The 24,194-nt window shown below is 39.7% G+C and overlaps 1 protein-coding gene and 2 long non-coding RNA genes across 7 annotated transcripts in view; 2 read left to right on the top strand and 1 right to left on the bottom strand.

Annotated features, from left to right (window-relative positions):
- The window catches only part of LOC133641923 (uncharacterized), a 37,259-nt gene that overhangs the window by 5,513 nt on the left and 7,552 nt on the right, over positions 1-24,194 (bottom strand). The window contains exons 2-4 of one of the 2 annotated variants that reach the window (XR_009824356.1): positions 18,087-18,202; positions 17,879-18,013; positions 9,522-10,080 (exon numbers count right to left, since the gene is read on the bottom strand). This is a non-coding gene — a long non-coding RNA (uncharacterized LOC133641923). Of the gene's footprint in view, positions 1-9,521; positions 10,081-17,878; positions 18,014-18,086; positions 18,203-24,194 lie in introns of those variants that run through there. The other variant, XR_009824353.1, reaches the window with a different exon arrangement.
- On the top strand, positions 4,566-5,185 carry LOC133641873 (uncharacterized). Its single transcript, XR_009824348.1, has 3 exons — positions 4,566-4,586; positions 4,676-4,750; positions 4,856-5,185. It is a non-coding gene; the product is annotated as an uncharacterized LOC133641873 (long non-coding RNA).
- LOC133641685 (uncharacterized) lies at positions 5,193-7,467 on the top strand. 4 transcript variants are annotated; one of them, XM_062035716.1, is made up of 7 exons: positions 5,193-5,511; positions 5,665-5,756; positions 5,872-5,949; positions 6,039-6,113; positions 6,213-6,353; positions 6,557-6,627; positions 7,295-7,467. In XM_062035716.1, the coding sequence occupies exons 1-7, from the start codon at positions 5,366-5,368 to the stop codon at positions 7,301-7,303; spliced, it is 612 nt and encodes a 203-aa protein (XP_061891700.1). In that variant the 5' UTR covers positions 5,193-5,365; the 3' UTR covers positions 7,304-7,467. The 4 variants fall into 4 exon arrangements, with proteins under 4 accessions (XP_061891700.1, XP_061891864.1, XP_061891625.1 ...); XM_062035880.1 differs by lacking the exon at positions 6,557-6,627 and having other exon boundaries at positions 5,685-5,756; XM_062035641.1 differs by lacking the exon at positions 6,557-6,627.

Here is a 24,194-nt window from a genome sequence, read left to right as displayed (position 1 = left end):
TGCCAATTTTTATAGCAAAACCTAAAAGCTTTGTTGTTTCCCTCTTGTTTTCATGTGGGTTTTTTTTGCCTTTTGGTTGGGGACCCTTTGGGACTGTGTGACAAGGGGTGGCACTTTCATGACTTCTGTGGTGCTTTTTTGTGAACTTCTGCATCTGCCTCCCGGTAGCCTTTTTTGGCCATGGAGACCAGCTGCTGGGTCTATGCCACACCAGAGTCCGTTTGGAGAGACTGGAGGAGAAGCGGATGAAGAGACAGTGCTGCGGCGCTGGCGCTGAGCGCCGGGACGGACAAGCTTCACAGTGTCTTGGCTGAATGAGCAGGTATCAGACACCTCGGTCTCCTTGGACGTATCCTCGCTCATCCATGCGGACTGGACAATGGCCGAGAGTTGTGGGTGGCCGAGGGTGGCGTCGGCTCTCTTGGTTGCTTTGTTGGGTCTGCTCCTGTTCCAGGCCATGCTTCCCCCACCCCAGCAGACGATAGCGTGGAACACCGAAGAGGCCACCACAGTGTATATGTTTTTTTGTTGTTGTTTTACTTTTGTGGCTGTGTGTAAAAGTGTCTGGTTGCATCAACTCTGCTCTTTTAATGTCTTTAATGACCTTTGTGTTCTTTGATGTTTCCCTCTTACACACATGTTTGTGTGCTATGGATATGAGGTTTCCCCCCCCCCTGGCCTCAGTCTGGACCCCCTCTCCAGGGGCCCAGGCTTAGACTGATTTTTTTTTTCTCAACCCACAGCGTTTACCCGTTTCTCACCTTTTTTTGTAAGGGGCGCCGGAAGTTGGCAGACTCGTCAGCGACCCTGTTCTGTCTCCCCGTAATGTCTGTCTGCTCTTGAATGGGATTGTGCTGAAAATCTTAATTTCCCCCCGGGGATTAATAAAGTATTTCTGATTCTGATTATGTTGTGCATATCACCAAGGTCTTTGGTGATATTCATGAGCATCAAAATAATATCCTTAATAATATTAATAAACTAGATGAATACATCTCTCTTAGGCTCAACAGCATACTAAATCTTGATCTCACTAAATATTGGTAGAAACCAAACATTGCTGAAGAGGGAAATCTAGCTAAATTGCACAACATATGAGCTTCCCCCCATTAAAACAACTGTGGACATTGTATATGACAGCCAAAATATTTGTACCGGGAAACAATGTTCTCTATAATTGTTCATGTGTGTGAGCAAACGCAAACATTCCCTGAGCATTCAGTGGAGCACATGTGAGCAACATCAAACCTGCACACTATGGCCACACCAGCGGCACACCTGTCCCAAAGCTGACTTGATAACAAGTTAAATGTTTTATTTTAATAATCAAATGACAGCAGTCATTTTCATTACATTTTCTTTTTTAATATAAGTGATTTGTCCCACTTAAATGAACATAACAAATACATTCTTGTTTTATGTCTAGGTGGGGGTCCAGCATTTAGTTCCGCTTAATATATATTTTTATTAACATTTCTGTAATCTAGTAACAGCATTCCATGAATAATATTCATACGACAAATTAGCATTCTTGATAAATGACAGTAGAATAAGCACATCTGTTTGAAGAGTTATAGTGTAACGATCTGGAATTGACATTTTGTGTGGTGTTGGAGTTTTCCGACTTTTTGTGTGGCCATAAATGCATCACTGTCGAAATGCAGTGAGTGCGTGCGTTGGTGCAAGTGAGAGAGAGAGAGAACGGCTACTGTCGATATGACAGATGACAAAGAGTTTTTTTTACTATGTATCTGTTGTGGTTACGGCCGACAAACAGTTTTGCTCAATAAAGTGATGGATGGAATTCCTGCCCTCTTTAAAGCGTCTCTACAGACGTAATAATTTAACAGTGTTGACAAACATTGTTTTCTCTGTTGTGGCCGCTTGCCGTCACCTTTTACTCACAATTGCGTTGCAAAATCATACAGAACAAATTGTTATCTGTTTATTGTGTGTATAGTCGAGATGGGAGCTGATTTTGTGTGCAGCATAGATTTGCTGTGCACAGAGGGCGTGTGAGAAATGCGCAATTGCGCACCTTAGAGAGAACGTTGCCGGGAAATCAACTGCAAACTAAAATGTGTTTTTCATTCGCATCACGATCGCAGCAATAGGGCACTCGTTAATGTCAATCCAAAACGTTACTTACACGGAGCACAAATAAGTCCAGCAATGTCTTTCATCAATTTTTATATATATATATATATATATACATATATATATATATATACCCACACAGCAGAAGACTGCTATACGGATCCGCCTTCAAGTCGCCCAACCCGCGTTACTGTCACATTCGTTTTGGCTCCGCCTAGAGGATACAGCTCCGCCTCTGAAAATTGTACGGTCAGACAGCTGATCCTGAGCGGACTCGTGTCTGATTCGCATACGCGGACGCGACAAACCAAACCGGCGAGCGCCGCCTAGAGTTATAGGCTCCGCCTACGCGCGCTGAGCCGACCAATGTCTGCACACGCAGACGTGGACGCGCCTACTAGCGTGTATGCGCATGAGCCAAGATCTCTGGAGTTTCTTTGCTGGAACACGAACGTGAGTATAGATTTATTGATTTATTGCTACATTCGCAGTAAAGATCAGCCTTTGTGTTTCCATCATCATTTATGTATGATTGTAATGACGTTGTTTGATATTAGGACTAGCAGTAAAACTTTATATTCTGTAAAAAAAAGGCTATTTTATTTCCAGCGCCGCCTCCCAGAATGCTTTGCATGGGGACGTGCGTCTGACGTCAAGTATACAGAAAATTCAAAATGGCTGCACGCGGTAGGTGAGGCCCGAGCGAAGAAAAGTGGAAAAGAGTGTTATTCGTCAAAAAACCCACACAACGACGGTCATTTTTTCGCCGTGCTATTGTAAAATTGTCTTTTATCTGTGTTTTGTGTTCCGGGGGACCCCGACTCCAGAATGTGAAAGTTTCCCGCGTGAAGCCGGTGAGTAAAAAGTTCAATACAGTTAACTTAGGCCATCTTTTGTTAGACGCTGTGAATGTGTGTAGGTTACATGCTACGATATTCCACATATTTCCAACTGCTTGAAACAAAAGCGTATTACTTTATTGTCAGTGTTGTTTAGGCCCAGGTTGCTAACGTTACTGCGTTAGTCAACAACGTAACGTTAACGGAGTGGAAACAGCCGTTCTTTGCCATTAATATGAGTGTGTATTATTTCTTTCTTTGTTCTTTAGTGGAGCTCGAGATCCTGTTTACTGTGGACTAGCTGTGTGTGACGCCATGTTGTTTTTGTTTACATTAAAAAAAAAAGGTATGTCTGTGTTTTTTGGCATAGTTAATTGTAGAAAAAAATATAAAATGAGGTGATGTGAGTGGGAAAAATTGCTGCACATATTAAGGATCCTTTTTCTTGATCTATATTTTTGTTATTTGCTGATGTATATATGTTATATGCTGTTTTTTATTTAATTAATTTATTAGAGACTATTTTATGCTTTATTTACATTTTTTTATTATTATTATTTTATTTACTATTATTATTATTATTTCCACATGTAAGCATAAATAATTGATCATATTAGTACATTGTTTGATTGCTTTGCTCAATGCATTCCATAATTTAATTCCACATACTGATATACTGAAGGTCTTAAGTGTTGTACGTGCGTACAAATGTTTTAAATTACATTTCTCTCTAAGATTATTTTTCTCCTCTTTTTTTGAGAAGAATTGTTGTATATTCTTGGGTAGCAGGTTATAGTTTGCTTTGTTTATAATTTTAGCTTTTTGCAAATTCACTATGTCGTGGAATTTCAGTATCTTTGATTCAATAAATAAAGTATTTGTGTGTTCTCTATATCCAACATTATATATTATTCTAACTGATCTTTTTTGTAACACCGTTAATGAATGAAGTGTACTTTTGTAATTATTTCCCCATATTTCTACACAATAACTCAGATATGTAACACTAGTGAACAGTAGAGAATATGAAGTGATTTTTGTCTAGAACATGTTTTGCTTTATTCATTATTGACGTGTTTCTTGCTACTTTATGTTGTATATTTTTTACTTGAGATTTCCAGTTCAATTTATCATCAATCATTATACCTAGAAATTTGGTTTAATTTACTCTTTCAATTTCTATTCCATCTATTTGTATTTGTGTTTGACTTTCTTTTCTACTGTTACCAAATAGCATTATTTTAGTTTTACTGAGATTCAAAGATAGTCTGTTTTTGTCAAACCATCTTTTTAATTTGTTAATTTCTTCTGTTATTATTTGTATTATCTTCTGTGTGTTCTCTCCTGAACAAAACGCTGTTGTATCGTCCGCAAATAATACTAACTTTAAATCTTTTGTAACTTTACAAATGTCATTTATCTAGACATTGAATAATTTAGGTCCTATATTGATCCCTGAGGTACACCACAGGATATATTTACCGTTGTAGACGAAACCACCACATTAATATTAAAGATATGGTTAACATTCTTAGTGCTAAAGATATTCCCCTCTCCTTGTATCCCTTCTCCCAGCTCCACCGTCTCGCCGAGTGCCAGCAAGAGTCATGAGTACTTGTCAACTCGACTCAACTGGAGATAACTTTCTAGGTAGAGACTGATCTCCAAAATAATATCTCAGCATCCAGTAACCATGGTTAACAGATCACAACCATTTAATACCAATTTATCTCCCTTAGCACCTCACCATGGGGAAGGATGTATTCATATGCCTTCACCAGCACATGCATTAAACATGCAGAGAGTTACACAAGGTAGGGACTGATCTCTGTATACACTACACCCATAATTTCAAACCCTACTTTACGATTGAGCTGAAGTTCTGACTATTATGACCTGTACTTTTACCTTTCTTATAGTTCTTACCACCTTGGGGCACCATTCAGGTAAAATCTCAGCTCATCTTACTTGCTTATTTGTATACACTAACACCTGTGCATGCTTTTGTCCACGTTGTTCCTTTGACGATGAATAAATACCCCTTTTCTTTCTTTCTACATTAAGGGTGCCTTTTCATCTGATTAAATTTATAATGAACAGGGACATTGCGGTTGTCCCAAGTGGATGGTATGATGATAGGATGGTTTTCTGGCCCAGCTATAAAAACACCGACAGAATTGAAAGGGCCGCTTTAAATGAGGAGCAGCATGAGCCAAACTGGCCAAGATTTGACGTTTCTGTTGTCCGAAGTTGTGGTATGCAAATTCATAATCTTCTTGTTTAAAAATAACGTCATAGTTGCTTCTCTTTATGCTTGGAATAACCTATTGTGTCTATGTTCTGACCAGGTCTCTTGTAAGAGAGAGACCTGATTTATCATCATCAATAATAATAATATTCTGTTCAGCTCTACAGCTAATTTGAAACTCATGTTCATTTTAACATATTCAATTTTAGACAACTACAAAGACGCATTAAAAATAATGCAACAATATGGAAAGGGCTGCAACACCTCAGACCTGCAATCTGAGGCAGAGAACGAGGAGCTGCCAGAAAAAAGGAACAGGAAGCCAGTGTAAGTGTGTTCCGTCTTGTTTTTGTCATGTTTCTACAGTAATAGGAAGGTTATTTCCGGTAGCATTCAAAAATAGACCAGAGATGCTTGTACTATATGTATATTTGGCAATTTTGGTATTGCAATAATCCTAATGATATGGTTACCCAACAGCCATCGTCTCGGGGACTCAGATGATAGCGAAGAAGACCCGGGAAATAGTGACCTCACATCTCTGGGGTTGGTAAGCCAATTGCACAGGCAGAGTAAGGAATAATCTCTTAACATCGAAAACAACAAAACCACCACATTAATATTAAAGATATGGTTAACATTCTTAGTGCTAAAGATATTCCCCTCTCCTTGTATCCCTTCTCCCAGCTCCACCGTCTCGCCGAGTGCCAGCAAGAGTCATGAGTACTTGTCAACTCGACTCCTCAACTGGAGATAACTTTCTAGGTAAAGACTGATCTCCAAAATAATATCTCAGCATCCAGTAACCATGGTTAACAGATCTCAACCATTTAATACCAATTTATCTCCCTTAGCACCTCACCATGGGGAAGGACGCATTCATATGCCTTCACCAGCACCTGCATTAAACATGCAGAGAGTTACACAAGGTAGGGACTGATCTCTGAAATATTAGTGTATAGATAGGCCCCTTGGGTATTACCAGTCATGGTTAACTGATGGCTCTCTCACAATGCCCACCTCACTAGGAACGGCAGTCCCTCCTCGACTCCCTCCACCCCCCTCACCAGCAGCCCTCAACATGTGGCAGACAGAGGAGCCTGGATCCAGCCTGGCCTACAGGCCAACATGGCGAGGGGAAAGAATGGCCGACAACATTTCCTGCTCTGGTGAGCAATAACTGACAAATACCGGATGGTCATTCTGTGCCACAAATTTTGGAAAAAATTCAAATTCACAAGCAATCACATATTTTCTTCAAACTTTGTCAATAACTTTTGTCATTAACTAAGGTCAATAGCTAATGTCAGGATTATGAGTAATGAGGATAAACACTGAAACATGTTAATTTTATACTGCTGTTTGTCAACAGCGCCTGAGGTAATCCACATCCTTAGCCTGCTGGAAACTATTAAGCACAACCAAGAACAGCTGATTGCGAAGGTAAACTTCTTAAGCCTCAATAATTCATAATGACATTGATTTTGATTCATTATTATTTTTTAAAGAAAGAAACAGCCTACATGGCAGCTTTGTGTGATTAAAGTAAACATTGCTACATTTTCTTGTTACATTTCACCTGTTTGCTCTTTAAATACCACTTTTAATGTTTTTTATTTATTTCGATCATATTTTTAAAAAATGTGCCCTGGGGCCGTTAAAAAATGACCTGCAGGCCGCAAATGGCCCCCGGGCCGCACTTTGGACACCCCTGGCCTACACGAATACAAACATAGAATGATAGTACAAATATAATAAGAAAACAATCTCAACCTCCCAAAGTTGGGTTATGGATATTTATTTATGCCCCCCACCCCCAAACCCCCGCCGCCGTCATCCAACAGAGCCAAACAAGTACTCTGATCAAGGAACCAAATAACGATATTGTTTAAACATTTTGGATGTCTTGCACACCTATATCCTGATCACAAATTCATAGTTTACGCACCTTATTTTAACCACCTCCAGTAACTTTAAGTCATTTTTTTTTTTTCAAATGTAATCTCCTTAATACCTATCACATATTTTGTATTGTGTAAGCATACTTGGCTTTGAATGCTTCCTACCATAAACATAAACGTATCTGTCTTGTAATCTTGTTTGATTACAGGTGCTGTGAGTAAAAATGTGTTGACAAGGTCAGCCACGGACGCTGAGGTCACCAAACACGCCATCAGGTGGTTCAACTTGGCGGGGGATCGGGCAACGAGGAGACGAGTCCCGCTTCCACCTCCTCAGGAGGAATAGAGATGTATATGTATAAATAAACAACCTTTTATTGGACTTCTTGTCATTCACCAGTTATTCATTTTCTGATATGTTAGCTGTGCATGGAGCAGCGTTTCCTTGAAGTTGTAGCCTAATAGATTAAATATGTATATTTACTTTTTAAATATATATTATATATATTTACTTTATAGAGTGAATTGACCATTTTCTGTTTCTGCCTATTGACAATATTGTTAGTTTAAAAATACAAGGCAATGCATATGTAAGCCTATATTGCTGTAGTAGGGCTTAGTGAATTTTTTAGTTTCCTATTTTATCCTACAGCAAGAACAGAAGGGATTTTGAAAATAAGATAAAGGGATCCAAAACGGCCAGATGAGCCAGGGTTTTTATGAGTCCGTTGCTGGTCCGCGGCGGGAGGTTTGGCTTTGATCTTGGGTGCGGAGCGGATGCAGCGCGCCGTCCCGGCGCACCCTCCGCGGAAATAAGGCTTTGATCATGGGTGCGGAGCGCATTCAGCGCGCCGCCACGGCGGGAGGTAGCGGATCCGCCGTGGCGGATACGTTCCTGAGTGTAAATGGACGCCGATGCTGGTCCGTTTCGCGGTTCCGTTACTCAGGAGCGACTTATGTGTGAAATTATTAACACATTACCGTAAAATATCAAATAATATTATTTAGCTCATTCACGTAAGAGACTAGACGTATAAGATTTCATGGGATTTAGCGATTAGGAGTGACAGATTGTTTGGTAAACGTATAGCATATTCTATATGTTATAGTTATTTGAATGACTCTTACCATAATATGTTACGTTAACATACCAGGCACGTTCTCAGTTGGTTATTTATGCGTCATATAACGTACACTTATTCAGCCTGTTGTTCACTATTCTTTATTTATTTTAAATTGCCTTTCAAATGTCTATTCTTGGTGTTGGGTTTTATCAAATACATTTCCCCCAAAAAATGCGACTTATACTCCAGTGCGACTTATATATGCTTTTCCCCTTCTTTATTATGCATTTTCGGCCGGTGCGACTTATACTCCGGAGCGATTTATACTCCGAAAAATACGGTATAGCTTAAACCTATATGTGTACATATTGTATCAATATAAAGGGTATATAATTAATAAAATTGAATATTAAGAGTATGAGAAAGTTCAACTTCTACCTTGTTTACTTTTTTGCCGAACTCCCTAAAGTTTTGTAATCAATCAGAAATATCAAGCATCTAAAATGCGCCAAACATAAATAAATGTGGAGAATGTTTTGCATTTTTCCCATCATGCTTTGTAATGGATTTAAATGGGTGTAATTTAGAATTGTTTGATGTTGCATGGACATTTTTTTATAATGTCCACAGCAGTCAGTGAGCAGGTGGTGTTATGTGTGACCATGTCTGTTGACATTTTGTGTTGTTTGGATTTTTGTTTTGTTTTGAACCATGACTAGGGAAGGTTGTTTGCATCAGGTCATACTAGTAAATGCTGTGCATTCTTTTTAAAGCATGATTAAAGGTCATGGACCTAAATTACTCAAGTTGTCCACTAAATGTCAACGTAAAAGTAGCATACATAGTCAGGCTATTAATGTGAATGCAATTCAGCTTCCTTATCAAAACTCATGATGTCTCGCAGGCCAAATTGAACATGTCGGCAGGCCATCCGTGAGCCGGAATTTTGACACCCCTGGTGTAAAAGGAAATGCGAACTTGAATAAGTGTAGAAAACCACTCAATTCCATTTGAATATTTTTCATGACAGCTTGTATACTTGCCCCTAAACCTTTCAAAATACGCCCAAATCAACAGCCTAATGGGACTCTTGCCTTTTACCTGAAACTCGGAAGTGCCTCTAGGTCACCTGAATGCAACCAAGCAAATGGAATACACAAATATGTTGTAACACATTAAACTGATGTAAAGTACCCAAACAACACAAGAATAAGTGTTTAATACATTTTGACAGAAGATAGAAACATGTTACAAGAGAAAGTAACCAGATGTTAACAGTAAATTAGCAAGTAGATCAATAATAGTTGGAGAAAAGACGCAATATGTTACCGCAACTAAATTGGTTATATTATCATTTGGCCCTAGTGTGTGAATGTGTGTGTGAATGTTGTCTGGTAGAAAATGGATGGGTGGATCATTTCCATGTCACATAATATATCAAGATATTATTATAGCAAGAATCTGCAATACGTATCAAAATATAGATTTTAGGCCATATCGCCCATCCCTATCTAGTATTATTCCATCTGAGCCCCAAATGAAAGAAGAAACCTTTAACAGAACCCAGACTCGGGACCGCAGGGTCAAGAGGAGGACTTTCATCCTGAATGAATATCCAGTCAGTCACAGGACTAGGGAATGGAGCAATGGCCAGTAAAAAGTGTGTACAAGCATTGAAGGCATGACATTCATAATTGAAAGGCACTGGATACAATGTTTGTGCTTCGGTTTGTGAGACTTTTAACCTTTAAAAGACACACTACATAATGCCCCTTAGACCGTTGCTCTTCATAAGCCAGCAGAACCATAGGTCACATGAATCATGCATGGGGGAGTTCCATGGAAATTAGGAGGCCTGTTGTTCTAGGTGTTTCATTTTTTCTGATTGAAGTCAGTGAGGCCTGCAAGTGGTGAACTGCTCACAGCTGGAGCTCCAAATGTGAAGGAAGGAAAGAAAAACCAGGATTGCTCACATGATGTTTTTCCCACCAAGTTCCCAGCAAACCATGACTTTAGCACTGGCGACTGAATGAAAAGTGCTTTGCCACAACTGGCTGAATTTTTCATTCCGTCTTATCAAGAATGCGAAGAGTGTTCAATTATTTAGCATTCAAACAGACTACGGTATCCCCTCTGAAAAAAATATTTTTTAAATACAGTCTGGCTAATAAAGCATAGCGCAATGTTTTTCCTGTATTCCCTTAACCTGACCTTAGAACATACTGTACATGGTATTGTCTTTTATAAAGTCAGGTATGAGGTACTGTAGTATTTTTCTCATTCCATTATCATCAGTGCTCTTTGGATTGCGGCTCAGAAGGGATGTTGTGCTGGGATTACAACCCTTTTTTGAGACAACATTCCGTCATGTCAAATTGGATATTTCCACCAGCAATCACAACTACTAACCCAATATTTAGAATTTAAAGGCCTACTGAAATGATTTTTTTTTATTTAAACGGGGATAGCAGATCTATTCTATGTGTCATACTTGATCATTTCGCGATATTGCCATATTTTTGCTGAAAGGATTTAGTATAGAACAACGACGATAAAGATTGCAACTTTTGGTATCTGATAAAAAAAAGGCTTGCCCCTACCGGAAGTAGCGTGACGTAGTCAGTTGAACATATACGCAAAGTTCCCTATTGTTTACAATGATGGCCGCATGAAGTGAGAGAGATTCGGACCGAGAAAGCGACAATTTCCCCATTAATTTGAGCGAGGATGAAAGATTTGTGGATGAGTAAAGTGCAAGTGAAGGACTAGTGGGGAGTTGAAGCTATTCAGATAGGGAAGATGCTGTGAGAGCCGGGGGTGACCTGATATTCAGCTGGGAATGACTACAACAGTAAATAAACACAAGACATATATATACTCTATTAGCCACAACACAACCAGGCTTATATTTAATATGCCACAAATTAATCCTGCATAAAAACACCTGCGTGTTTGTTACGCTAGCTCCTAGCTCCTCTGCTAGCTCCTAGCTCCATAGAACACGCCAATACAATTCAAACACCTGATCAACACACACAATCACTCAGCCCAAAAGACCGTTCACCTAACCCAAGGTTCATAAAGCTTATATATTTTTAAAAAGTTACGTACGTGACGCGCACATACGGTCAAGCTATCTAATGTTTAGCAGCCAAGGCTGCATACTCACGGTACCTGATATTCAGCTGGGAATGACTACAACAGTAAATAAACACAAGACATATATATACTCTATTAGCCACAACACAACCAGGCTTATATTTAATATGCCACAAATTAATCCTGCATAAAAACACCTGCGTGTTTGTTACGCTAGCTCCTAGCTCCTCTGCTAGCTCCTAGCTCCATAGAACACGCCAATACAATTCAAACACCTGATCAACACACACAATCACTCAGCCCAAAAGACCGTTCACCTAACCCAAGGTTCATAAAGCTTATATATTTTTAAAAAGTTATGTACGTGACGCGCACATACGGTCAAGCTATCAAATGTTTAGCAGCCAAGGCTGCATACTCACGGTACCTGATATTCAGCTGGGAATGACTACAACAGTAAATAAACACAAGACATATATATACTCTATTAGCCACAACACAACCAGGCTTATATTTAATATGCCACAAATTAATCCTGCATAAAAACACCTGCGTGTTTGTTATGCTAGCTCCTAGCTCCTATGCTAGCTCCTAGCTCCATAGAACACGCCAATACAATTCAAACACCTGATCAACACACACAATCACTCAGCCCAAAAGACCGTTCACCTAACCCAAGGTTCATAAAGCTTATATATTTTAAAAAAGTTACGTGCATACGCAAAAAAAAGTTGCGCACATACGGTCAAGCGATCAAATGTTTAGAAGCCAAAGCTGCATACTCACAGAAGCACGTCTGCGTCTTTGTCATCCAAATCAAAGTAATCCTGGTAAGAGTCTGTGTTGTCCCAGTTCTCTACAGGCGTCTGTGTACCGAAGTCAAAAGTCCTCCTGGTTAGAGTCTCTGTTATCCGAGTTCTTCCATCTTGACTGCATCTTTCGGGAATGTAAACAAAGAAGCGCCGGCTGTGTACTGTTGTTGCTGACTACGTTCGAAAAATACGTCCATTTCGCACCGACAACTTTCTTCTTTGCTTGCTCAGCTTCCTTCTCCATAATGCAATGAACATGATTGCAACAGATTCACGAACACAGATGTCCAGAATACTGTGGAATTATGAAATGAAAACAGAGCTTTTTCGTATTGGCTTCAATGTGGAAGGCATACCCGTGTTCGCCGGTCTACGTCACGCGCATACGTCATCCTCAGAGGCGTTTCGAACCGGAAGTTTAGCGGCAAATTTAAAATGTCACTTTATAAGTTAACCCGGCCGTATTGACATGTGTTATAATGTTAAGATTTCATCCTTGATATATAAACTATCAGACTGCGTGGTCGGTAGTAGTGGGTTTCAGTAGGCCTTTAATGGACTAGGGATGCCTTCAACTAAGGATTTTAAGAGTTGAATCCGATTCGTTAGATTTTGCCCAAATTTGACGGGGTTTTTTGTATAATAGCATAGCTAATGATACCCACGATAAACTGATCTCATTTGGGACTTTTTTAACCTCAAAAAGGCTAAAACACTCAGATAAACACAATATATAGACTGGATAGTTCAGCAGGGGTTTCCAAATTCCAAAGTATACATCAGCCCTCAGCTAGTTTTTTTATTGGCCTTCTACATGTTCTGAAATGGTTATAATTTCATTAATAATGAGGTATAATAAATATATAGAGGGTCAAATGTCACTATATTAAACACACCTTTAAATAGTTACTCAAATGTGTAATGAATTATAATTGTAACTAGGGTTGGGTATCGTTTGAATTCGAACAATTCCGATTCCGATTCCGATTCCGATTCTTTGTTTCGGTTCCGATTCCTGACGATTCTCGGTTCCGATTCTTTTAAGAGGCAGGGTCAAAAAAAAGTTTAGGATATTTTAAATGAACTAGCTAACCTACAGTCTTTCTGAATGAAATAGTCTGACATTCTCCATCAATTTTAATTCTATTAACTTTTTATGAACTTTACTATAAATTCCTCACAGGGCTGTTTTCAACTAGAATATAAATATCAAATCTATGAACTTGAATATAAATATTATAAATTATGAATACATTTTCCCAGGGGTACACTTTCCTCAAGAGAGCTTTATTTTTGAAAACCTCATGAAAACACATTTACACACACAAGTGTATGATACTGCAGGTACTTAAAAATGTTACCGTGCTCCCACTGATGGGCTAACCTGGTGCACAAAAGCAAATAAACAATAAGAAACAACTTGCAAAACCCAGTCCAGATTAGCAGCAGGTACAGTATAAAATCAGAGACAGTTCTTGTTTAGGAAAATGACCATATCCGCCTTCTCAGGCAGGATGCGTGAGCGTTCTGGACAGTTAGTGTCTCCTGCTGTGGAAAATACACATTCGCTCGGTGTGGAAGAAGCTTGAACGCATAAATAGGAGAAAGCGCGATTTGACAGCAAAGGATAAGTCTTTTGTTGGTTCCACCGGACCATCACCATGCAGCAGGGTCGTCAGACATAAGTATCGGTGGAACGTCCTGGTACATCTGCAGCTCTCTCTCCACTCGTTTCTTGATGGACATGGAGCTCTGTTATTTCGCGGTTATTTCATTTTTTTTTTGTAAAGTAAAGCCACACTTTAGACCGCCGACGCCCGCTATCCATGCTTGAGCTTGACTGACTCGCTCGGCTATGCTAACACTTCCGGCGGTGGGCGCTTTTTCGTTGGTGCTCAGCGGCTTCTTCTTCCGGTTCGGCTGACTTTTTTTTTTTTCCGGTCGGCGGACTGGGTATCGAAAATAGGAATCGAAATTTAAACTTTTGAACGATTCCGGGAGAATCGGAAAGTTAGTCCCGGTTCCAATCGATACTCGATACTCGATACCCAACCCTAATTGTAACTAAATACATTGATATTTTACTAAACGTCTCATTCTTTATACATTGTAAAAGTACATTTAAATATTCATTCATTTCATTATTTCAATATATTTTATAATTGAATTAATTATTTCTTGATTTATTTAGATGTTTGATGAACATGTGTGTAAGCGCTTCATGAATTAATTTTATCCGTCAAACTGACCCATCAAAGTCAGTGGGCAGTGGGAATAATTATGTAATTATATAATAATGAAATCAACAAAAAAATAAATAAGAAAATAATGAATTTAATCATGTAATAATTAATTTAGTTATCAAATAACACAATTAACAATTAAAACATCCATCCATCCATCCATTTTCTACCACTTATTCCCTACGGGGTCGCGGGGGGTGCTGAAGCCTATCTCAGCTACAATCGGGCGGAAGGCGGTGTACACCATGGACAAGTCGCCACCTCATCACAGGGCCAACACAGATAGACAGACAACATTCACACTCACATTCACACACTAGGGCCAATTTAGTGTTGCCAATCAACCTATCCCCAGGTGCATGTCTTTGGAAGTGGGAGGAAGCCGGAGTACCCGGAGGGAACCCACGCAGTCACGGGGAGAACATGCGAACTCCACACAGAAAGATCCCGGCCTGGGATTGAACTCAGGACTACTCAGGACCTTTGTATTGTGAGGCATACGCACTAACCCCTCTTCTACCGTGCTGCCTTAAATCACCTATTAAATCATGAAATAATTCAATCATAAAATAAGTAAATTAATAATTAATTAAATCATTAAGTAATTAACTTAATCATAAAATAATTCATTCAATTTATCAATAATTAATGTAATCATCAAATCATGAAATAGTTCATTAAATCCTGAAATAATTAAATAAATAAAACAATTAAATACTTAACTAAATATTGAAATAATTAATATTAAATCTACATTTGCATTGTATAAACCAATGACTCATTTAATAACACATGTATGTATTTAATTCCAATTAATATTAACTAACTAACTAACTAACTCCCCCCACTACTCCTGTTCTCACACCTCCCCTGAACTTCAACACACTAACTCCTTCTCTTTTACCTGCCACAGCCGTTTCTTCCCCCCCTCCCCCTCCCCCACTTCCACCCCCACTGAGAAAGCCAGCTCGGTGTGTCTGACACCTGGACTTGTAAGACGGCAGCTGGAGAGAGTAAATCCAGCTAAGTCAGCAGGCCCTGACCGAGTCAACCCCTGGGTCCTGAAGACTTGCGCTGCTCAGCTAACTGGGATCCTGCACTCCATCTTCAACCTAAGTCTGAAGCTAGAACGGATACCAGTGCTATGGAAAACATCCTGCATAGTGCCGGTGCCCAAGAAGCCCATCCCATCAGGCTCAAAAGACTTCAGACCTGTTGCCCTGACGTCCCAGGTCATGAAGGTCCTCGAGAGACTTGTGCTGGATCAGCTGAGACCACTGGTGGCTCCTTCCCTGGATCCTCTACAGTTTGCATATCAGCCCCATGTAGGAGTGGACGATGCTATTATCTACCTGCTGCATCATGCTCACTCTCACCTGGATGGTGGGAAGGGCACTGTGAGGATCATGTTTTTTGATTTCTCCAGTGCCTTTAACACCATTCAGCCAATTCTGATGAGTGACAAGTTGCTCGGGATGGGTGTCAGTTCATCCATTGTCTCCTGGATCACTGATTACTTGTCTGACAGGCCCCAGTTTGTGCGACTGGGGAGCTCCCTGTCGGATACTGTGGTCAGTGGTGTAGGTGCTCCACAAGGGACCGTCCTGTCTCCTTTCCTGTTCACCCTGTACACCTCAGACTTCCAGTATAGTTCCAGGTCCTGCCACCTGCAGAAATACTCTGACGACTCTGCTGTGGTCGGGTGTATCGGAGAGGGACGGGAATTGGAGTACAGGACACTGATCGCTGACTTTGTGGAGTGGTCTCAGGCGAACCATCTGGTCCTTAATGTGGACAAGACCAAGGAGCTGGTCATCGACTTCAGGAAGAGAGTGACCCCGGTGGAACCCATCAAGATCCAGGGCTGGGAGGTGGCAGTAGTGGAGCAGTACAAGTACCTGGGAGTCTACTTGAACAGCAGACTGGACTGGAAGGACAACTGCAAAGCTGTTTACAAGAAGGGCATGAGCAGACTCTTTTTCCTGAGGAAGCTTAGGTCCTTTAATATGTGTAGCAAGCTGTTGGAGATCTTTTATCAGTCTGTTGTGGCCAGTGCCCTGTACTTTGCAGTGGTTTGTTGGGGGAGCAGCGCCAGCAAAAGGGACTCAAACCGGATTGATAAACTGATCCGGAAAGCCGGCCAAACTATTGGCACGCAGTTGGAGGCGTTTGTGTCAGTGAGGGACAGGAGGACACTGGACAAACTGCTCGCCATCACGGACAATCCTGCCCACCCACTCCACCTGACAATTAAGGGACAGCGGAGCTCATACTCCAACAGGCTCCTTCAACTTCCTTCCCGCACTGTGCGATTCAAGAACTCCTTCATTCCGTACTCCATCCAGCTGTATACCGTAATTTCCGGACTATAAGCCACACCTGACTATAAGCCGCACCAGCTAAATTTAGGGGAAAATACAGATTGCTCCATATATAAGCCGCACCCGACTATAAGCCGCAGGGTTTTGATGTGTAATTACCGTAGTATATAGGGGTTCCTGCTACCACGGAGGGGATTGTCCGGACAGAGATGACTGTTTGGGAACGCAAACCGTCCCATTTATTAACAATAAATCTTTCAATCATTCAATCAAACTTTCACATCTTTGACATGGCGAACAGCATTCGTGCAGAGTACAAATAATACAACGGTGCAAAGTAATACAAAGTGCTCGCCTGTACGTTATCAAAATAACCAGCCTAACAAAAGTCAGTCTTTAATCATTGTGTCATCGTCTTCCTCCTGCGTACTAAAACCACCGAAATCCTCTTCGTCGGTGTCAGAGAAGAACAGGCCGTAAATAAGCCGCACCCTTGTATAAGCCGCAGGGACCAGAACGAGGGGAAAAAGTAGCGGCTTATAGTCCGGAAATTACGGTAATCACTCGCCATACAGCAATAGATGACATCTGCCTATTACCTGACACCTGACATGTTAGCTACTTCTCTTCGTTTATAATGTTTATAATGTCTATCTTCTATTTCCTGCTGGACCTACTCTCTATTTTATGCTGCTGCTGTCATATACTGTATACTGTATATACTGTAATATTGTACATGGTCATTGGTGTATATTGTATATATGTTCTAGACATAATATAATATATCTGTATATAAATTATTCTGTACACATATTATGTATATATTCGTATATATGTTAGATTTTTTTTATAGCTTTTTTAGTCTATTTATACCTGCATTGTCCTTTCCATCCTTACACTTTCCATCATTGTAACTGAGCTACTGTGTTGAACAATTTCCCTTGTGGATCATTAAAGTTTGTCTAAGTCTAAGTCTAATGACACTTTTAAATAATTACTTAACAATTTACTTAATTTTGTCCCATTTGCCCGTACGTAAATATAACAACTATTTTCTTTTTTCAACTATAACACAAAGGCTAAGATGATGTTTTTGTTTTTGTTTAGAATTTACTGATGTACATTGCATTGGTTTTAGCATATTTAACGTACAAAATGTTTCGAAGAGGCCCCCCAACTGTTGACAGCCCCGATTTAGAGGAAGTTAACGTCAAAAGAAGGTTTCTGCAGGTGAACATTTGGAAGGATCATTACCTTTGCCGTAGGGGGGGCGGTGACGTAGGCTACACCCCGGCGGACGCTCGTCCCCCATCTCGAAGCATTTTCCCGACACGCCCATTGTATGTGGGGGGCCTAGGGTACTCGTGGGTGGGATGTCCGATGATTTGCCTACAAGATTGATGGTCAAATCAGACTTTACCGGATCTAAGATAACCGGAGAATGGACCATACATACACATACCTCCTCCACTCTCGACACCCGTGTGGCGCGTGTTCAGATATTCTTCTGCATGAGGTGGTCCAACGTCTAAGAGGAAAGTGATGGATGTACTTAAGCCCTGCATCTTGACACATTACCTGTAATTTAAATGTGACAAAATAACCATTAGCTCCGGCTTTCAATAACACATTTCTCCCCACTTTAAACACTTTAAATTCCACCCCATGCACACTTTTGTTTCTTGATGCAAATGGAGCACTAATTCTCTCAATCTCTTTTGCTTGGCGTTAATTATCAACATAAAACTACATTTGAGTAGCAAGTGCACTATTTCTTCCTATCTTACATCGCTTATACCAATGGCCTTGGGCTTTTAATTCCTCGTCTATTCTTATCTCCTTATTAGGTCATTAGAGACCGCAGCACTAATGCAAATTTCCAATCCTGCAGGTAGATTTAACCTGCATTTTATTTGCCCGCTCCAATTACTTGTCTTGTTGGGTGACTGCATTTGATGGATGTCTCAGCTGTTTCGCCGCATCCTTTTCCTTTTTCTGCCATTCCTGTAAATATCCTGAGGGAGTGGCCTTGATGTGTTTTTTAATTCCTCCATGTATTGCCATAACAACAATGCGCATAAGTTGCCGCCAGTTTGTTGCTAATAACTTCGAAAAATGTTGTTTCCTGGAAGTAAAGGCTGTTTTTTTAATTTTTTTCCAGAGGCAGTGCTTGTTGTTTGAAAGTGAACCATTTGAAATGTCTGCTTTTGAGAGTGAGAGTAAAGAATATCTTTGTACAGAAACCACTTCAACTACATCTCAGCCAAGATGGTGCGATAAACATCGAACCTGAGGTTTTTCTATCCAATGGACCACCTCACGCTATAAAAAAGGTAAAGAATCAATAATCTGTCCATCTTGATTGAGTACATTTTTGTTTTTGTGAGACTGTAGAAGCTTGGCATTATCTCTTGCTCTACGGGGGCTTCTGCCTTTTTATTCATTAAAATTTAAATATAATTTTTAAAAATACATATAATATTAAAGTAATAAAAGGTTTTTTTTCATTTTTTTAAGTTCATATAGACTATTTTATTTTTTAAATCCACATTGGAACTTGTGCTGGGTAATATGATCCTGATAAATTTCAAGTTGATTATGTTGATCAGCTGTTAGCATAATAACTCCGCCAAAAATGGTGGAAATGTCTGTGGCAACAGCCGATCAGAGTCGTATCCAACTTGCTTTGATATTTACTTAGTATATTCATTAAAATTTGAACTAATCCCTTCTTGTGTTTTTAGTCCAAATCAGGGTATGGAGCATTGACGGTAACTGGGACTAACTCTGATTCTGCTGGAATCATTCGTTTATTTACATTTTGATTCCTAGTTTGAGAGGATAAAGTCAATAAATAATGAAGAAGAAATAGCCAATACCAAAGAAGAAAAAATAGCCGCAGCATAGCCGCCAACAAAGAAAAACTAGCCGATATCAACACAGAAGAAAAAGCCAACGAGGAATAAAAAGCTGCCATCAGCGAAGAAAAAATAGCCTATATCAACGAAGAAAACATAGCCGCCAACAAAGAAGAACTAGCAGATATCAACCCAGAACAAAAATAGCTGCTACCAACAAAAAAGAAATAGCCACCGCCAATGAGGAATAAAAAGCTGCCATCAGCGAAGAAGAAATAGCCAATACCAACGAAGAAAAAATAGCCGCCAACAAAGAAGAACTAGCCGATATCAACAAAGAAGAAATAGCTGCCACCAACGAAGGAAAAATACGAGATATTAAGGAATAAATTACCTGCTGCCAACGAAGAAGAAATAGCTTCCAACGGAGAAGACCTGGCAGATATTAAGGAATAAATAGCCGCCGCCAAAAATGAAAACATACCTGCCAGCATCAAAGAAGAAATACCTGCGCCAACGAAGAAGAAATACCCACTGAACAACAAAAGAAATAACTGATGTCAGTTAAGAAGAAATAGCCACAGCCAACGAAGAAGAAATAACTGATATCAACAGAGAGGAAAAAAGCTGAGATTAACAAAGAAAAAGCCACTGCCAACAAAGAAGAAATAGTCACTGAACAACAACAAAAAAATAGCCAATATCAGAGAAGAATTAGCCTCTGCAAACGAAAAAGAAATAGTTGATACCAACCAACAATAAATAGCTGCCCGCAACAAAGGAGAAATAGACAACATCAACCAAGAAACAATAGCTGCCAACAACAAAGGAAAAACAGCCGCCGGCAATGAAAAAGAAAAAGATCCTGAACAACAAAGAAGAAATTGCCGATATTGAAGAAATAGCCATTGAACAGCGAAAAATAAATGGCCAGTATTAACGAAGAGGAAAGAGCCATTGCAAATGAAGAAGAAGCAGTGGATATCAACTAGGGCAGGGGTCGGCAACCCGCGGCTCTAGAGCCGCATTTAGCGCCGCCCTAGTGGCTCTCTGGAGCTTTTTCAACAATGTATGATAAATCGAAAAAGATGAGGGGAAAAAATATATTTTTTGTTTTAATATGGTTTCTGTAGGAGGACAAACATGACACAACCCTCCCTAATTGTTATAAAGCACATTGTTTATATTAAACATGCTTCACTGATTCGAGTATTTGGCGAGCGCCGTTTTGTCCTACTAATTTTGGCGGTCCTTGAACTCATCGTAGTTTGTTTAAATGTATAACTTTCTCCGACTTTCTAGGACGTGTTTTATGCCACTTCTTTTTCCGTCTCATTTTGTCCACCAAACTTTTAACGTTGTGCATAAATGCACAAAGGTGAGTTTTGTTGATGTTATTGACTTGTGTGTAGTGCTAATCAGACATATTTGGTCACTGCATGACTGCAAGCTAATCGATGCTAACATGCTATTTCGGCTATCTATATGTACATATTGCATCATTATGCCTCGTTTGCAGCTATATTTGAGGTAATTTAGCTTCCTTTAAGTCATCATTAAATTTATATCTCATGACACACTATCTGTGTGTAATATGGCTTTTAATTTTTTGTGGCTCCAGACAGATTTGTTTTTGTATTTTTGGTCCAATATGGCTCTTTCAACATTTTGGGTTGCCGACCCCTGAACTAGGGCTTGGCGATTATATGATTGTGGTCATTGATCGTGATTAATTTGAGTTCGATCACGTTGATCAGCTGTATAATCCTGCACAGAACAATCCTCCCTTATTGACTGTGATCCTGTGTGTGTCTGTAAATGTGTGTGTGTTTGTGTACGTTTGCGTGTGTTTTTGTGAAAGTGTGTGTCCTTATATGTGCGCGACCATCCCGTTCCACAGCATGAAAGTCACGACGTAATTAACGTTCAATCAACGTTGTGCCTCTTCCCCTTAAACAGCTCAGAACAAAATAAAAAAATATGACTAACACTAGCGTACAAGTTGAAACAACATTTAGAAGGAGCAGCGACTTTAGTGAGAGACTTTATTTTAGTTTCACTATATGCTGCAGCCCCCCAGTAATTCTGCCCGAAATGCAGACTTGCAGGACTCACAGGAGTCTTTATTAGTCCTGACTGGGAGAATAAACACACCCACTAATTTAATCAGAATAAGGCATTTTTATATCAAAATATTTTTTTCTCAGATTTTTCGTTAATGTGTCTGCAACGATTAGACTCCTCTGCAAACTCTGCTTACAGACACTTTGTGTTCAAATCTTTTCTGAGTTTGTGGATAAAAAAACGTTTTGTTCCTGAAATAAACATTAAACTTGTTTTATGTGTTGGTACTAGTGTTGTCCCATTACCAATATTTCGGTACCGAAATGTATTTCGATACTTTTCGGTACTTTGATACTTTTCTAAATAAAGGGGACCACAAAAAATTGCATTATTTTAACAATAAATCTTACAGTACATTAAAACATTTGTTTCTTATTGCAAGTTTGTGCTTAAATAAAATAGTGAACATTCTAGACAACTTGTCTTTTAGTAGTAAGTAAGCAAACAAAGGCTCCTAATTAGTCTGCCGACGTATGCAGTAACATATTGTGTCATTTATCATTCTATTATTATGTCTAAATGATTAAGGACAAGTGGTAGAAAATGAATTATTAATCTACTTGTTCATTTACTGTTAATACCTGCTGACTTTCTCTTTTAACATGTTCTATCTACACTTCTGTTAAAATGTAATAATCACTTGTTCTTCTGTTGTTTGATACTTTACATTAGTTTTGGATGATACCACAAATTTAGGTATCAATCCGATACCAAGTCGTTACAGGATCATACATTGGTCAAATCTAAAGTCCTCATGTGTCCAGGCACGTATTTCCTGAGTTTATAAACATAATATAAATAAATTTTAAAAAATGGAAAAAAATGTTTGTGATGCTAAAAAATATTGATGTAATCATAGTATTATCGACTAGGTACGCTCCTGTACTTGGTATCATTACAGTGGATGTTAGGTGTAGATCCACACATGGCATTTGTTTACATTCATGATCGCCGTCATTATCGGTGATGCCGGTGAGCTACAGTGTGTAGCATGTTAGCTATTCCTCGTCCTGAAGGGATGATACTTGTAAGAAACTCACTTTATTTTTCGCCATGGAGGCGAGGATTAGTGATTTAAAAGTAGCTACTACTGCAGATTGCGGCTGGACTTTAGCCGCTAGCTAGCTCGCTATGTCTTAAAGCACCTTTTTCCTGAGGGCGTTTCAGTGTTATAACTTCACCTTTATCGTTAGTTTTTAAAGACAAAATGCCTCCATTCTCCCTTTTCTGTCTACACACTGTGTCTGTAAGTACTCCGTGATTGCGCGCTGCCGAACATGCTCGTCTGCTCGTAAACCAGCAATGACACGACGTGACGACGACGGGGGGCGGGTACTTTTTAGAGGCAGTATAGTACCGAATATGATTCATTAGTATACCGTACAACCTTAGTTGGTACACATCATTTTACAGTACCTCAAATTCAAAATGCAATTTAAAGTAATTCAATTCAATATATGCTACAGTATTTGAGTTTTAAAATACTACACAATTTGGGTCACCAATTGTCGTTTGCCAAAGCACTGGTGAGAAGTACTGATGTATACAAAGAATTAAAGAATACAAATAATTTACCATTTGAAAGTGTTGTTTAGTAAATGTTAAAGGCCTACTGAAATGCGATTTTCTTATTTAAACGGGGATAGCAGGTCCATTCTATGTGTCATATTTGATCATTTCGCGATATTGCCATATTTTTGCTGAAAGGATTTAGGAGAGAACATTGACGATAAAGTTCGCAACTTTTGGTCGCTGATAAAAAAGCCTTGCCTGTACCAGAAGTAGCAGACGATATGCGCGTGACGTCACCGGTTGTGGAGCTCCTCACATCTGCACATTGTTTACAATTATGGCCACCAGCAGCGAGAGCGATTCGGACCGAGAAAGCGACGATTACCCCATTAATTTGAGCCAGGATGAAAGATTTGTGGATGAGGAAAGTGAGAGTGAAGGACTAGAGGGCAGTGGAAGCGATTCAGATAGGGAAGATGCTGTGAGAGGTGGGTGGGACCTGATATTCAGCTAGGAATGACTAAAACAGTAAATAAACACAAGACATATATATACTCTATTAGCCACAACACAACCAGGCTCATATTTAATATGCCACAAATTAATCCCGCATAACAAACACCTCCCCCCTCCCGTCCATATAACCCGCCAATACAAATCAAACACCCGCACAACACACTCAATCCCACAGCCCAAAGTACCGTTCACCTCCCCAAAGTTCATACAGCACATATATTTCCCCAAAGTCCCCAAAGTTACGTACGTGACATGCACATAGCGGCACACAGTACGGGCAAGCAATCAAATGTTTGGAAGCCGCAGCTGCGTACTGCGTTACACATACAAATTAAACAAAATGCTTATGGCAACATTCTGGTTGCGTACTCAAAGTCCTCCTGGTAAGAGTCTCTGTTGTCCCAGTTCTCCACAGGCCAATGGTAAAACTTGACTGTCATCTTTCAGGAATGTAAACAATGAAACACCGGCTACGTGTTTGTGTTTCTGCAGCCGGCCGAAATACACCGTTTCCCACCTACAGCTTTTTTCTTTGCTGTCTCCATTGTTTATTGAACAAA

Source organism: Entelurus aequoreus, linkage group LG01, assembly GCF_033978785.1.
Source record: "Entelurus aequoreus isolate RoL-2023_Sb linkage group LG01, RoL_Eaeq_v1.1, whole genome shotgun sequence".
Classification (NCBI taxonomy): domain Eukaryota; kingdom Metazoa; phylum Chordata; class Actinopteri; order Syngnathiformes; family Syngnathidae; genus Entelurus; species Entelurus aequoreus.
Note: the sequence above shows the minus strand (reverse complement) of the source record. Positions and strands in the feature narration are given on the sequence as shown.

Excerpts from the sequence above, each read along its gene's own strand:
- LOC133641685 (XM_062035641.1), top strand. The coding sequence starts at position 5,366 with ATGTTCATTTTAACATATTCAATTTTAGACAACTACAAAGACGCATTA. Across the intron at positions 5,512-5,664 it reads AAAAGGAACAGGAAGCCAGT|CCATCGTCTCGGGGACTCAG; the intron begins GTAAGTGTGTTC and ends GTTACCCAACAG. Across the intron at positions 6,354-7,294 it reads CGACAACATTTCCTGCTCTG|GTGCTGTGAGTAAAAATGTG; the intron begins GTGAGCAATAAC and ends GTTTGATTACAG.